General features: G+C 48.5%; 1 protein-coding gene across 3 annotated transcripts in view; it reads left to right on the top strand.

Moving 5' to 3' along the window:
* The window catches only part of CAMTA1 (calmodulin binding transcription activator 1), a 224,518-nt gene that overhangs the window by 155,462 nt on the left and 55,999 nt on the right, over positions 1–13,057 (top strand). For all 3 annotated transcript variants that reach the window (XM_065696626.1, XM_065696622.1, XM_065696621.1), the window contains one exon: positions 12,040–12,193. In XM_065696626.1, coding sequence (XP_065552698.1) covers positions 12,040–12,193 — 154 coding nt within the window. The remainder of the gene's footprint in view (positions 1–12,039; positions 12,194–13,057) is intronic.

Here is a 13,057-nt window from a genome sequence, read left to right as displayed (position 1 = left end):
GAATGTGCCTGCTGGCAACAGGAGCACTCCTGATGAATGGAATAAAACAAGCACAGCTCCTGTGTCCCTGCCAAGGTGGAAATCTTTCCCACTGAACTATGTGCAAGGAGGAGCAACTGCAGCCACCCCAAATCACGCTGCTGCTGAGTGTGCACCAAGTCTCCATTCTGGTAATAGAGAGTAATGATGTGTGGCTGGATGAGTGAAGGCATTCGTATCTAGCAGCAAACAGGAGGCATCTGGGCAGGATTTCTGCCTCAAAAAGGAAGTCTTTGCTGGTGAAAGAAAAATGTTCCCAGATGAAAAGCCTATGCAGGATGTACAGATGCTAATTATTGGCATTTTCTGGCAATGCACGGCGCTGGGTAGCTCAAGGTAGGTCATGCTATGAAGATAACTGCAAAAGCCTTTTGATGAATTCTGTCTCTTAACATGAGGGGTATAACTGTACCTTTAACCTGGAGTTTAGTGGTGTTGAACTGGTACAATTTGTCCCAGTGAAAGAGAATAGGAAGTGGAGCAAAAGAGAAGACGCTTCACTGTGAGTGTCCAGAGCATCCGCGAGGGAGGCACAGAGGAACACGGTCAATATCCCTCTCAAAAATAATCTTACCTGCAGAAATATGTGGCAGGCTTGACACTCAGATCAATTCTCTTGCTTTTATAGTTCTTGAGGTGCTAAAGGTGAAAAGTGACCTATATCCATGTTGAACAACAGCCAGAAACTGGCTGTAGCCACTCGCACCCAGCATTCGCCAGCAGTTACTGCTGGGACCATGCACGCCTGTGGAGCAGTGCTTCCCTCATGGCAGCACCAAATCATGATGTCCTGTTTCTCCTGTGTGCTGCGCTTGCAGGAGAGGCATTTTTAGCTATTAATACTAATTAATAACACTAATAACTATAGCAGTGAAAAGGTTACAACGATGTGTGAGAAACACTGATTGAGTTCAAGATGTGACATGTGCAAGCTGAAGAAGAAAAACCGGTGTATCCTTCTGTAAAGCCCAGTAAGAGAAGGGGCTCTGTTCCTCTCCCGTGTTCTGTGCAGCCAGGAAAAATATGAAAGCAATAAATTAGGAAATGCACCGAGCACTGTGGGGCTGGTAATGCAGAATATTGCTGTTCCTGGCACTTCAAGGACTCTTCTCATAAGCTGTTCATTCCTTGGCGTTACCTATTTCTTAGATGCTGCTTTAGATGCATTGGTGCCTGAGCTGAAAAACCCCCTTTGATGTGTGCTCGCTTCCCCCAGCATTTACAAACTTAAAAGTACTCGTGTTAAACTTTAATTATTCCCGTGTCTGGCACTGGATGTTCCGACTGCTGCTGCTTTTTTGGGATGTCTCGGAAGATACGGTGTATGTAGCTGGGTCAAGTAGCTGAGGAGTAAAGTGAGTAATGACTTGCTGTGTGCAATAGGCTGCATCTGTTGCTGGAATTTAGAAGCTTCCCTGCCTTTTCGTATTCTCTGAAGTGTGCAGTGTTATGGGCATTGTGTGTTCTTTTCTCTTGCTAATGGGAGGGCACACCACAGGCAGCAGCACTCCATTTCCAAAACATCTCCACTTCATAGACACTTTTGGTGAGTAAGCTTGGAAAAAAAAGGGAAAAGGAGACTTTCTGTATATAGCAGCAGATGCATTGCTGCTTGGTATGTTCTTCCGAAGGCGTTTCCAGAACTCCTCTATTGTTTATTAGAGCATCGTATGAGATAAGATGGGGGAGAATCTCCAAAGGAAGAGCCTGAGACACAGCCATGGAATTGCCAAAGAAGTTGGTAACTCGCGTGTGCCGTCTCTCCAAACACTCGCCTGATGGATCCGCTCTCACTGCTTAAAAATCTGATTGGATGTAGCGTTGGCATCTGTCATCTGCTCCGCCTGAGCCAAGGGCTAGACAAAGCTCGCCGTCTTAAATAACACAGCTTCAGAGGTTATCGGTGCCCTGTCATCAGGTGGGAAATCACCAGCCTGCTCCCATGCACTGGATTTGAGACTGATGGATTAGGCCGAAGAGCAGTTTGCTCTGCTTTACCCAGGCTGGAGCAGCCCTTCTGCTCATCACAATACTTCTAATCAGTCAGCAGCCAGGTTGCTCATTCTGCACTGGGAGTTTGAGGCAGGATGGGCTCATTGTGCCAGTTTACCATTCTCTTCTCACAGTGCATGGAAGAGGCACCTGGCAAAGAGAGCCCTGATTCAGGGCAAAAAGGGGCCAGGAAGGAATGTGGGCTTCTCCTTTGCATTCGGAGTTGTTTGTCCACCCTGGGAGTGGGTCTGTGTTTGTGCTCTTGTGGGACATAGAGAGCCAAAGTCTGGTTGTTGGATGGTGTGAGAAGAGCTCCCCAGAAGAAACCTGAATGCCTGTATGGTCAAAAAGGACTTGGGGTCCCCGGAAGGGTTGGATAAGGACATAACTCTGCTCTCATGGCCCCTCTGAGCCATACAGCAGCATTGGTGGGATTCATGTTTCCTTTTAAGATTCCAGGGCATCCACTGGGGAGTCTAGAAATACACATACAGGAGGCCTTGAGAGCTGGGCTCAACCTAACACAGCCTGCAGCAGGAGCTCTTAGATGCTAATCTCTGTTTGTTAATCTCCTCTGTCTGGGGACGTTAGAGGCTTCTGAGTGAAAATGAAGAAGAAACGAGGGTGTCTCAATAATCTTTTCCTTGCAATTCAGAAGAAATTCAAGCCTGATCCTTGTTTTGCCTTAGGATTCGATGTTTTCAGTTTCAAATGCTGCATCAGATCCCAGCTGGCTGCTATGAGTCACGTTTAGGACACCATGCCTAATGAGTAAAAGCCAGCCTGGAGTGAGCATGGAGGAGTCCTGCATGTCCTTGACGTGACGCTTTAGTGTATCCCTGGTTCCTGCACCCCAGGGACAGCCCCGGTGCTGCTGGCCTCCCTGTGCAGCCTTAGTTTGATCCTCACACAAGGTACAGTTGGGCTCTGAACCGTGTAGCAAAGAGAACTTTGGATTTGCTGGCACTGGGGGTTACTCTTGTCTGTAAAGGTTATTCAGGCACAACAAAGCCTTCAGCGACTAACCTGGATGCTATATAGCGGTGTCAGAAGGGTTATGCCATAGGAACAGAAATGTTGCAAGACTATCAAAGCCAACATTATGAAAGTGTTTTGAAGGTTATTGATGTTCTTCCCCTGGGAATTGTATTACCAGTCACTGATATCAAAAGTAACAAATTTAAAGAAGCCATAAATGACAAAGCCCTTGGAGCAAGAGCAAAGAGTGAAAATAAAAAGGACTTGTTGGCTTATCACATACCATATAAGCTGCATGGAACATTAAATAGCATTTCTATCCTATTCCTCCAGGCAGGCAGCAAGGTTGTGCTCGCATCCTTTGCAGGCACCCGCAGCCCCAGTCTCCACACTTGCTGTGCAGATGGATGGGAAGGGGCCAGGGCTGGTGAGCACTGGGTCAGGGAAGGAGTGGAACGTGCTGCGAGGGGCAGCACATCCCATCAGACCTGTCAAAGCCATTCCCCTCATGCAGATGCCAGCCAGAAACAGGGGGTAGTCGAGTAATAGGAAAAGAATGGTTGTATGTGAATAGTGGGGGCTGGAGAGTCCTGCACTGTCTGGCGGTGCGTGGCTGCTGGCCGGGCAGAGCTCCAGCCCCTGGGGTGCTGCAGGAGCTGCCACCACCTGCGAAAGCTCCTTTTCTGGTTGGCCCTTGTGCAGGCCAACAGCCCCCTGCGAAACACCAAGCTGCTGGTCTCCTCCATCTCTCATGCGCATAGAAAGCCATGGACGCATCCTTAGTGCTGCATCCTCTGCTCCTGGATGCTGATGCTCACACGCTGCTGCTGTAGGGACTGTACATGGGCTTTGAGGGGCAATCAGCTTCCAGATGATTTTAACTCATTTGCATACATACAAAAATAGCTTAGAGCTTGATGAAGCTTTGTCACCAGCACCAAGGGACAACGTGTCTCTGGAGGGAGAGCTTATCAAGAGCTCTGGGTACGTTCTCCTGGGCTTTTCTCATGTGGCATTTGGAAATGTCAGCTTCCTGTTGCTTGGTCCAGCTACAACAATTCCAATTAAAAATATGAAAAGTTGAGGTATCTTCAGGTACACATTGAACTGATCCTAATTCACAAAGTGCGTTCGTATTTAAAAGTTAATAGTGTTATGGAGGCAAACTAGGCCATCAGCAGATGAGGGAGAAAACACGCACCATCTGCATTCAGACCAGAAGCCGAAGCAGTGCATTCTGTTGATGCAAACTTTGAAAGCACTTGGTGAATGTCAGCAGAGCTTTGAAGTTAAAACTCCATCTTATTCCAGACCAGCTATTGTTGCATCTCTGGCTTGGGTGAGCTGGGAAAGGATAGAAGCCACTTGGGGCATGCTTTGTAATGCTGGCATTTCTGGAAGGCAGCAGGGATGGAAGTGTTCCGAGCTTAGCTCTGCGCCTGTTTGAAATGCAATGCCAGAATTCCCATGTAAAGGTTGTGATAAAAGCAGCAAGAGGGAAGGGGTTTCTGTACCTCAGGATGAGGCAGATGTCAGCTGAGGGATCTCTGGCTTGCGCTTACTGGGGGAAAATCATCTGAAAGTGGCAGCAAACCTTGCAGAGTGGCCGGCTGCAGGGAGGCTGGCACCACTGCATCAAACTCAGTACCTCCCTGCTTACGTTTGTATGTGCTAATCTGACGCAGCTCTGTGTTTGCTTGGGGAGCATCATCTAGTTTTGAACTATTAATGCAAGTGCGGGACAGAACTCTGCAGCTTTGGTGGCCTTTGGTGAGGTTCCTTGCTGACACTGTGTGCGCTGTCAAGCATTTGCTTTGTTTTCCCCTAGAAGAAACTCAGTTTTGCTGTTAAATCAAGTAATCCCTGTGTATAACTTTGTCTCTGTTAGGAAATCCTTTGAGATGTTCTGACAATGTAAACCCAATTCAAGTGCAGGACACTTTGAAGTGTAAGATGGTCTCCTCTACACCTCTTTCCATGCAGAAGAAATTGCACTGTTCTGGAAATGAATGCAGTATGCAGGTTTTCATTAAACGGAGGCATTGTGTAAGTGTCAGTCGTCAGAGGTGGAGAGTTGGAGCAGCAATATGTGCACAGTACAGCCAGAAATTTGTATGGATGTAATAAGCCTCATTTGTCAGGAAGAGTAACTCGAATTCAAACCAGAGACCTTTGCTTTACCCTCGGAGTTATCATTTGAAGAACCTCAAGGCTTTTGCAGGATGAGTTGTAAAACCTTGGGCAAGGTTTTGGCAACAGAGAGAGTGAGTGACAGAAAGGAGGAGGAGATGCTTTGGTGATTGCCATGGCAATTGATACTGGCAGCCAGGTTAAACACATCCATTGCTGTAGTCATGTGGCTTTCATGAGCGCGGTGTGTTAGGAATGGATGTATCTAAGCAAGGTGAAGGAGGGCAAGTTGCTGTCTTGGAAGTTTTCTCTGCATGTTTTTATCGTGGTTATGCTTTTATGCATGAGCAATGGCATAGCTTTAGCTATTAAACTGACTCAGACAGCTGCCCAGGCACCTTCTGTGCCTGTTCAACAGCTACTGGAGTCTCAGGCTGGTCTTTCAAGGATACAGATGTGCAGCCATAAAGGATTGAGTGAGCAGTCAAAAACCATGGTTGGGAAACAGGGAAGAGCAGCTTTCGGTCCTTCAGCTCCTCTCTTTGCTCTGTGTTTTGTTGCGTGGAGCTGAGCTGGTCAGTGCCCCCCATGCAGGGTGTTACCAACGCTGGGTGGCCAGGACTTGGGTCTTCTCAGCCAAATGCTGTTGTGCTCTGCAGTGGGTTTGATGCTCCAGAGCAATGAGCAGGGCAAGAGACTTCCCTGCTGCATTTCTGTCCCCAGGCACCAGGACATGGGACTTGTGCATCAGCACCACTGGCTCTGCTGCGTGTTTCTAGGTATGCTCCATCCCTGGCCGTGTTCAAGGCCAGGTTGGATGAAGCCTTGGGTGGGATGGTTTAGTGTGAGGTGTCCCTGCCCATGGCAGGGGGGTTGGAACTGGATGAGCTTTCAGGTCCTTTCCAGCCCTAACTATCCTATGATTCTATAAGCACAAGCAGTCCCAGCTCATGCCAGAATTACCTTGTCCCTGTCAGCTGCCTGTGTAAGTTAAAGCTTCCATTTGTGACACAGATGAGAAGAAAATCTCCATTGTCCAGAGGAATAATACCTGCATGAGAGAGAGAAGAGCCTTTTGTTTTATTTCGCTGCACGCTTCTAGTTGTGCGCTGTTGTCCTTCTGTTACACCTTTTATTAGCACAAGAGGTATTGCTATGGAAGATAATAAGCAACTCGGACATAAATTCCTCCTTGGAACTTTGGAGGCCAGGAATTACGGCGCTGTATTTTTGGGTACCTTTCAAAGCACACGTTAAATAAACATGATCCCCAGGAGGATTCAGAGACAGCTCTTTGTGTATAAAATGTCTTCAAATATATCACGTTTGATGATGTATTAGTAAGTGTTTGGTGTTTGTTCTATATTAAGACTCTCTTTGCTGCTCGCACTGTTTAAATGCTGCCTGGTGCTGAGTGGGCTGATCCGTGTGCTGTTTGTAACCCCATGGGATTGCTGCCAGGCTCTCCTACAGAGAAAAGCTTATTCAGAGACCTCATGACTTTTCCCCGGACTCTGCTTGTTTCTGGGGGTGTCCTGGGGCAACTCAGGTCAAGCCTCCTGTATTGCTAAACCCTGAGCATCACCCTAGACCTTTCTTTTAAGTGGGAGCAAAAGACTTCAGGCCAGTTTCTCCTCCCCTGCTGCCTTCTAAGATTGTCCAGAGCAGCATCCTCTGCCTTTGGCTGTGCTGGAGGTCTGCCAGTGGCAATGCTTCTGCAGGCCTCAGGGAGAAGGTGCTCAGGATGGGGCTCTTGCTCTTCTTTGTATTCAGGTGTTGCTGCCAGCACGTGGAGGACAAACAAGCATCTCAGCCAAGGATGCTGTTTGCAGGCTGGCTCTTAGGGACCTGAGAGCAATGCTCCTGAGGAGCAATGGGGATCCGCCTGTGTCAGTGGTGTCATAGGGATGGGACATGCACTGTTTGTTACTGGGAGAAGCATATGGATTATCAAGGGAGGGCAGGAATACGGGGGGGAGAAGAAAGATGAGGATTAAAAACCAAAATCACAAAAGGAAAACCTGTGTTTTCCCAGTCCAAACCCTGCGGTGGCTCTGTACCCACTCTTCATCCTTTGGTGATGTAAAACGTGGAACAGAATACAGTTACTTTCCTGATTACACTCTTGTCTTCCCTTACCGAGTTATTGAAGAGGAACTGGGGAGCACATTATGAAGGATACAGCCCTGTGAAATCTGGATTCCCTTTAAAACAATTGCAGGAAATCTCAATCTTATAATTCCATGAGGGTCAAAATAGGTTCACAGCTTGCCAAGCCCTTCCCCATCCGTTGTTCCCTTGTTGGGGGTATGTGGAGCTCTGTGGGCCTGTCCCCAGTCTCTTCTCTCAAAAAATAGTGAATTTAAACAAAACCTCTCAGACAGGTTTGGGCTGAAAAACTGGGAAAATTCCTTGGTTTGGAGTTGTGGGCATGGAGTTTGGTGACACACGTGGTCCCCATCCTGTGCCTCCAGACATGGCCGGGATGCAGTGACAGTGAAGATGGAGGGGACAGCCACAGCCCCGGAGGGGACCTGATGTTCCTGTACCCAGACAAGGAGGATGACATCTGGTAACTGGTGGTGTATATCCGGGTGCTGATTTAACCAGGTTAAATCTCGCCCAAAGCTAGCATTTAGTCTCTGGAAAAGAAAAAAATCCCATTACTTCCATGTCTGGGCTGTGTATTTGTGCTTTATACTTGAGCTATGCCAGGCTCTGCTCTCAAACCATTAAAAATCCAGAGGAAACCCTCCAGAGAGACACTGCTATAAATAGCAGGAAATTCTCTCATCCTCCGTGTGTCTGGGAATGGTTTCATTCCTTGGTTTGTTCTTAAATAATATATAGATGATACACAGGCACTGTCAGTACCTGTCTCTGCATTACCTGTGGGTACCAAAGCATCACTGCAGCCTCTCAGAGCCGCAGCAACCTTTTTGTATTATCTTCTTGTGGGTGATAATCTGTTGGATATTAATCCAGTCACCCCACAGTGATGGATGTGAATTACATCCCCAGGAAGCTGAGACTCCTTTTCAGCCTTTTTGGATGGTTTGAGGAATACAAAGTAAACCTCGTGAATGAACAGGAAAGAAAGATTGCTTTTATGATTTGGGGGTGAAAGGAAAGGAAGGGGGGCACAGGAGCTGCCTCTGCTCCTTCTGCCCTTTTCCTTGGTGGTTTAGCCATTAGGACCACAAAAGGCTGATTTCACCTTGTTTTGATGATGTGTGGTGCTTTGCACACAACAGAAATAAGGTGGGCTTCCAGTGAGGGCCAGGGCGACTGGATGCACAGCACAGTGGCTCCCAGGGCTGTATTTGGGGGTAATTTCCTTGCCGGGTGGCTGGGATTAGATTCACGGATGCTCATCGTCCCTGAGGATGATTTATTTCCATTCATTCTTCCATCAGGGAGCATGAATGCAAAACGTTCACTTCAGAGGTATTTTTGTCCAAGTGAAATGTCTTTGAGCTGTGCTTGTCGGGTGATTTGGAAGCCCCTGCCAGTGAGCTCTTGCCTTGAGCTGACTGGCATTGCTGAGCAACTGAACGCTGGCCAGGAATGGCATTTGATTTTTGCCTTTAGAAACTAAAAAGCCTGCTTTGGGGTGGGGACAGCAAGAAGAGAGAGGGGGTTTGTGATTATTCTGCCCTGCCTGAGAAGGAAGACTTCCCTCATGTAGGGGACTCGCTTTGGGTAGTAAGAAGCAAGCAGAAGGCAGTTGCTGAAATGAGAGGAAGGTTTCCCTGTGGCTTGGTGGTACCTGCTGTTCCTGCATCCCAGCGCTGGTGGTACCTGCCATCCCTGCATCCCAGTGCTGGTGGTACCTGCCATTCGTGCATCCCAGCGCTGGTGGTACCTGCCATCCCTGCATCCCAGCACTGGTGGTACCTGGCATTCCTGCATCCCAGTGCTGGTGGTACCTGCCATCCCTGCATCCCAGTGCTGGTGGTACCTGCCATCCCTGCATCCCAGCGCTGGTGGTACCTGCCATCCCTGCATCCCAGCGCTGGTGGTACCTGCCATTCCTGCATCCCAGCGCTGGTGGTACCTGCCATTCCTGCATCCCAGCACTCATCAGGCCGTGCTTTGCTTTGCATCCTGCCCTCTCCATCTTCCAGCCTGGCTGTTTTCAGCTTTGTGTTTCTGCTAATGTGAAAGTCAGAAGCACGGGGTGAGCTGGTGGAACAAACAATACCTGATTTACTTGGTTAATTTAAATAGCATCTAGTGGGTAGCACAGGGAGGCTGCACCGCTGCTCCAGCAGTCACGCTGGGAGGCAGGTCTGCAGCCCCATTACGTGCTATTATTGCTTTCAGGGTAATGTATACATTTTCTTTCACTATCACATAGTTTTTCTCCATTTTTCATGAGAACTGGCATTAGATTAATGGTTAAGCCATGGAAGAAACGTAACACCGTGCCAGTCTGATTTATTGACCACTTAGTGCTGATGAAGCTGCAAACAAGAGTCAGGCAGATGTTGCAGCTGCATTTTTCTTTATCAAAGCTAACAGCTTTGTGTGTCTTTTAACCACTTGTTACACCATCTCCTGCTTGTCCTGCAGCACTGGGGACAGTGGAACAAATCCTTCCGCCACCCTAAGGTGACTGCTGGGGTGCATCGTACCCAGGAGCCTGGACCAGGTCAGGGAGAGGCAGCAGCATCTCCAGCTCTGCGGATGCTCTGGGCACTGAAGTGATGGGTGGCTTTCCAATGAGCACAGTTCCAGAGCCGTCTGCAGCCCAGTCCAGGGCTCCCTGTGGGACTTCCCTCCACTGTCCTGGCTCATTTCCCACGTGGAAGTTGCATTTGTAATGTTTTGTTTCAGTCTTTCACATTTCTCTTGTTCTGCTGGTAGGTCTCCAAAAGGAAATAGTGATTCTCTGCTGATGTAGAGTTGTCCAACACATGCGTAGTCTCTTCATTTGTGTCAAAGCATTTAAGTTCTCCAGGTAGATGGGCATTCATGAGACTTGCCAGTCTGAGGTCAGCTTCTGGATGTAGACATAAGGAGCAAACCTCTTGGGTTTGTGTTTGTTTTATATGCTTTTATTTATAAGAAGCCTAAACTCCAGTGCCAATCTGCTGCTGAGGTCCATGTGCTGCTACTGCCAGGAAGCCCCATTGCTCTCACTTGCCTGGTGGCAGTCAGGCACTATCAGTGTGAAAAACACAGTTAATCTGAACCGAAGGAAGCAGCATCTGCGGATCAGCAGAAGGAAAACGTGGCACCATGTGTGTGGTGACCAGAGGATTTGGGGTGCAAAGAGAGGATGCGGTGTTTTACTGTGTCCTTCTCGAGTTGTCTCTCATCTGGGGCAGATGTGCCCTGTGAAACGGAAGGTTTTGAGCAAATAAAAGTTGAAGATAAAAGGAGAATCTCGAGACTAGAGCTGATGGTTTGCTTTGCTTTAACGCTTTCCAGAATGACTCCAGAATAGGCTGTTAGCAGTTCCTTACTAGGTTTCCTTGCCTCTTCCCTGTGCAATGCAACTTCTATCTTCTGTGAGATACTGCAGTCTCAGAATCTGCACTGAAAATCGCCCACTTGCAGTTTGCATCAGTAAAGGGGGAAAATGCAAGTTTCTGCTCTCGTATCCTCCTCATTTAAAAGACAGCTTCTCCAGATAAAGGGACACATCCGGGTGCAGCATGCGAGGGGGTGCAGAATGAGGGAGGGCACTCTCAGAGCTGTGTGTTTCACCTGTGGGAAGTTACCTTCCCGTGGTCTTCCTTTAGGGCAAGTGTCCACGGGCTGCTCCAGCCCTCTGCGGGTTTCATAATCAAGCACTCCCATTAGCACAACCTTTGCAAATGAATGATGGCTCGCCTTCCCTCTCCCACTCAGAACAGGGCTCTAGCAGCATTAATGAAACATTAGAGTTTTAATTACACCATTATCCTATTTATTTTTATAAATAATTCCAAAGCAGTCATTAAGTTTGTGAACTTCGGAGTAAATGACTTAAGGGAGAGAAATCAGCTTCTCCATCTCGTTATTATCTATTGTACAATCTCGCTGGGATGCTGTTGGGGAAAGTAGCCGAGTTGTTTCTGTTGCTGTTGTTAAGATGATTCATTTACTCACAGGGTGGTAGCACACTGCTCAGCTCCCGACTTGAAGCGGCTGTGTCAGTGGGACGGCACCGCAGTGCGTCAAAGCCATCTCCATCCTTGTCTCAGGCCCCGGACAGCGGTGCATGGAGGGAGAGGGGAGCATTACCCAGCCCTGCAGGAGCCTTGCAGTCATTCTGCAGCGCTTCCGCAAAGGGCACAGTCTCTTCCAGCCCTGACCTTCTGCAGCTTGCTGCTTTCCTTGCAGAGCTGCAAGATCTTCACAAGACAAGGAATGTTGGGATGTGTGGAAGGAGCCCATCCTTGGGGCACTCTGAGCCTCCTTGGCTCTTCCCTCCCTCTTTCTGCCACTATAGGGAAAGCGTGGCTGTTACTGATGTTCTAGGGTGAATTCCCACTTATTCGAAGTAGCCTGATGTGGATCAGAGCTGACGAAAGCATTGGCTCAAACAGACTGCAGGTCCCTTAAACCAAAGCAAATTACCTGGTGTTTGTTGCAACGGCTCATTGCAGGGCTCCTGCAGGTCTTCATTGTTTTATGGGCTGGAGGAAAGTTTCACCCTGAGCACACAAGGGGAGCAAGGGATTTGCAAGCAAAGGGCACTTAGGATGGGAGGAAGCTGTGTGCAGACTCTGTTGTGCCTCCTCTTAAAGAACAGCTCTGATCTTGGGAAGATCTGGTCCATACTGGGATCTAATTATGGTGCTTTATGTCAGGTTTAGGAGAGCATTATGAGGCTTTCCTAGTTCTAATTAGGAAGATGAATGCGGAGAGAGGCCCAATGGTGTAACTTTTGCTGTGCTCTCTCTGCAGAACCCAGACATCGTGTTGGTGCACTACCTGAACGTCCCTGCCATCGAGGACTGCGGGAAGCCATGCGGCCCCATCTTGTGCTCGATAAACACAGACAAGAAGGAATGGGCAAAGTGGACAAAAGAGGAGCTCATCGGGCAGCTCAAGCCGATGTGTGAGTATCTGCTGGAGGCCTTTTTGCTCTTTGGCTTAATGAAGGGTTAGAGAACGATGTGTCTCACTGCCACCAACTGCCCTTGGGAAGGAGTCATTTGTGAAACTCACCTTGCATCTGCATGCACTGTCTTTCTTCCCAGTGTTCAACACTTCTGGGATGCATGGTCTGAGGGCTGCCCAGGCTGGGCCCACAACAGGTTGTGGTCCAGGAAAGGTCCCTTCCACACACTGTATAAAAACTGTGCCTGCGGTCTTGTGCTTCCAATGCCTTTTGTAAGCACACACTCATCTGTAAGGAGCCTTTGCATTCTTAGGTAGGTTTTCCCCCAAGGGCACTCCATGTTTGTGTCAGATGGGAAGGGGTTGCTGTTGATGGACTCTGTGGAGCTGGGTGCTTCAGTCTGGGTGTCGTTTACTACTGGTCTTTGCAGTGTAGTAAGAGGACCACTTAGGTGTGTGCAGTGATGAGGAGGTTTGCTCTGCAAACAGACCTCTGTGCATCTGCCTTGGACTGTGTTTTCCTTCACGTCACAGCTACGTTGTGTGTCTTCCCCTGGAGGACAGGTCCCAGTGTGCATGCAAACATCTTTTTGCAATGAAAGAAAGGTTTGGTGCAATGTGGGTCTGTGAGGAGGAGAAAATTAACCGCAAGAGCCACAATACCCAATCTAGGTGCTTGCATCTGAGTCAGCAAACCCCAGGTCTGCTTTCCACCCTCACCCCTGCCCCAGCTGAACGCTGGTGTCATGCCCAGCTCTCTGTAATGAGAGGTCAGAGCCGTGAAGTACATCCTGATGCGTCTCAACCATCAGAGGGGACTCAGTGTCACATTGTGCTGAGCACAGCATTAGTGGTCCAGGTT

This window comes from Lathamus discolor, chromosome 16, assembly GCF_037157495.1.
Source record: "Lathamus discolor isolate bLatDis1 chromosome 16, bLatDis1.hap1, whole genome shotgun sequence".
Classification (NCBI taxonomy): domain Eukaryota; kingdom Metazoa; phylum Chordata; class Aves; order Psittaciformes; family Psittacidae; genus Lathamus; species Lathamus discolor.
The sequence above is the reverse complement of the archived record's forward strand: the minus strand, read 5'-3'. Positions and strand labels throughout refer to the sequence as shown.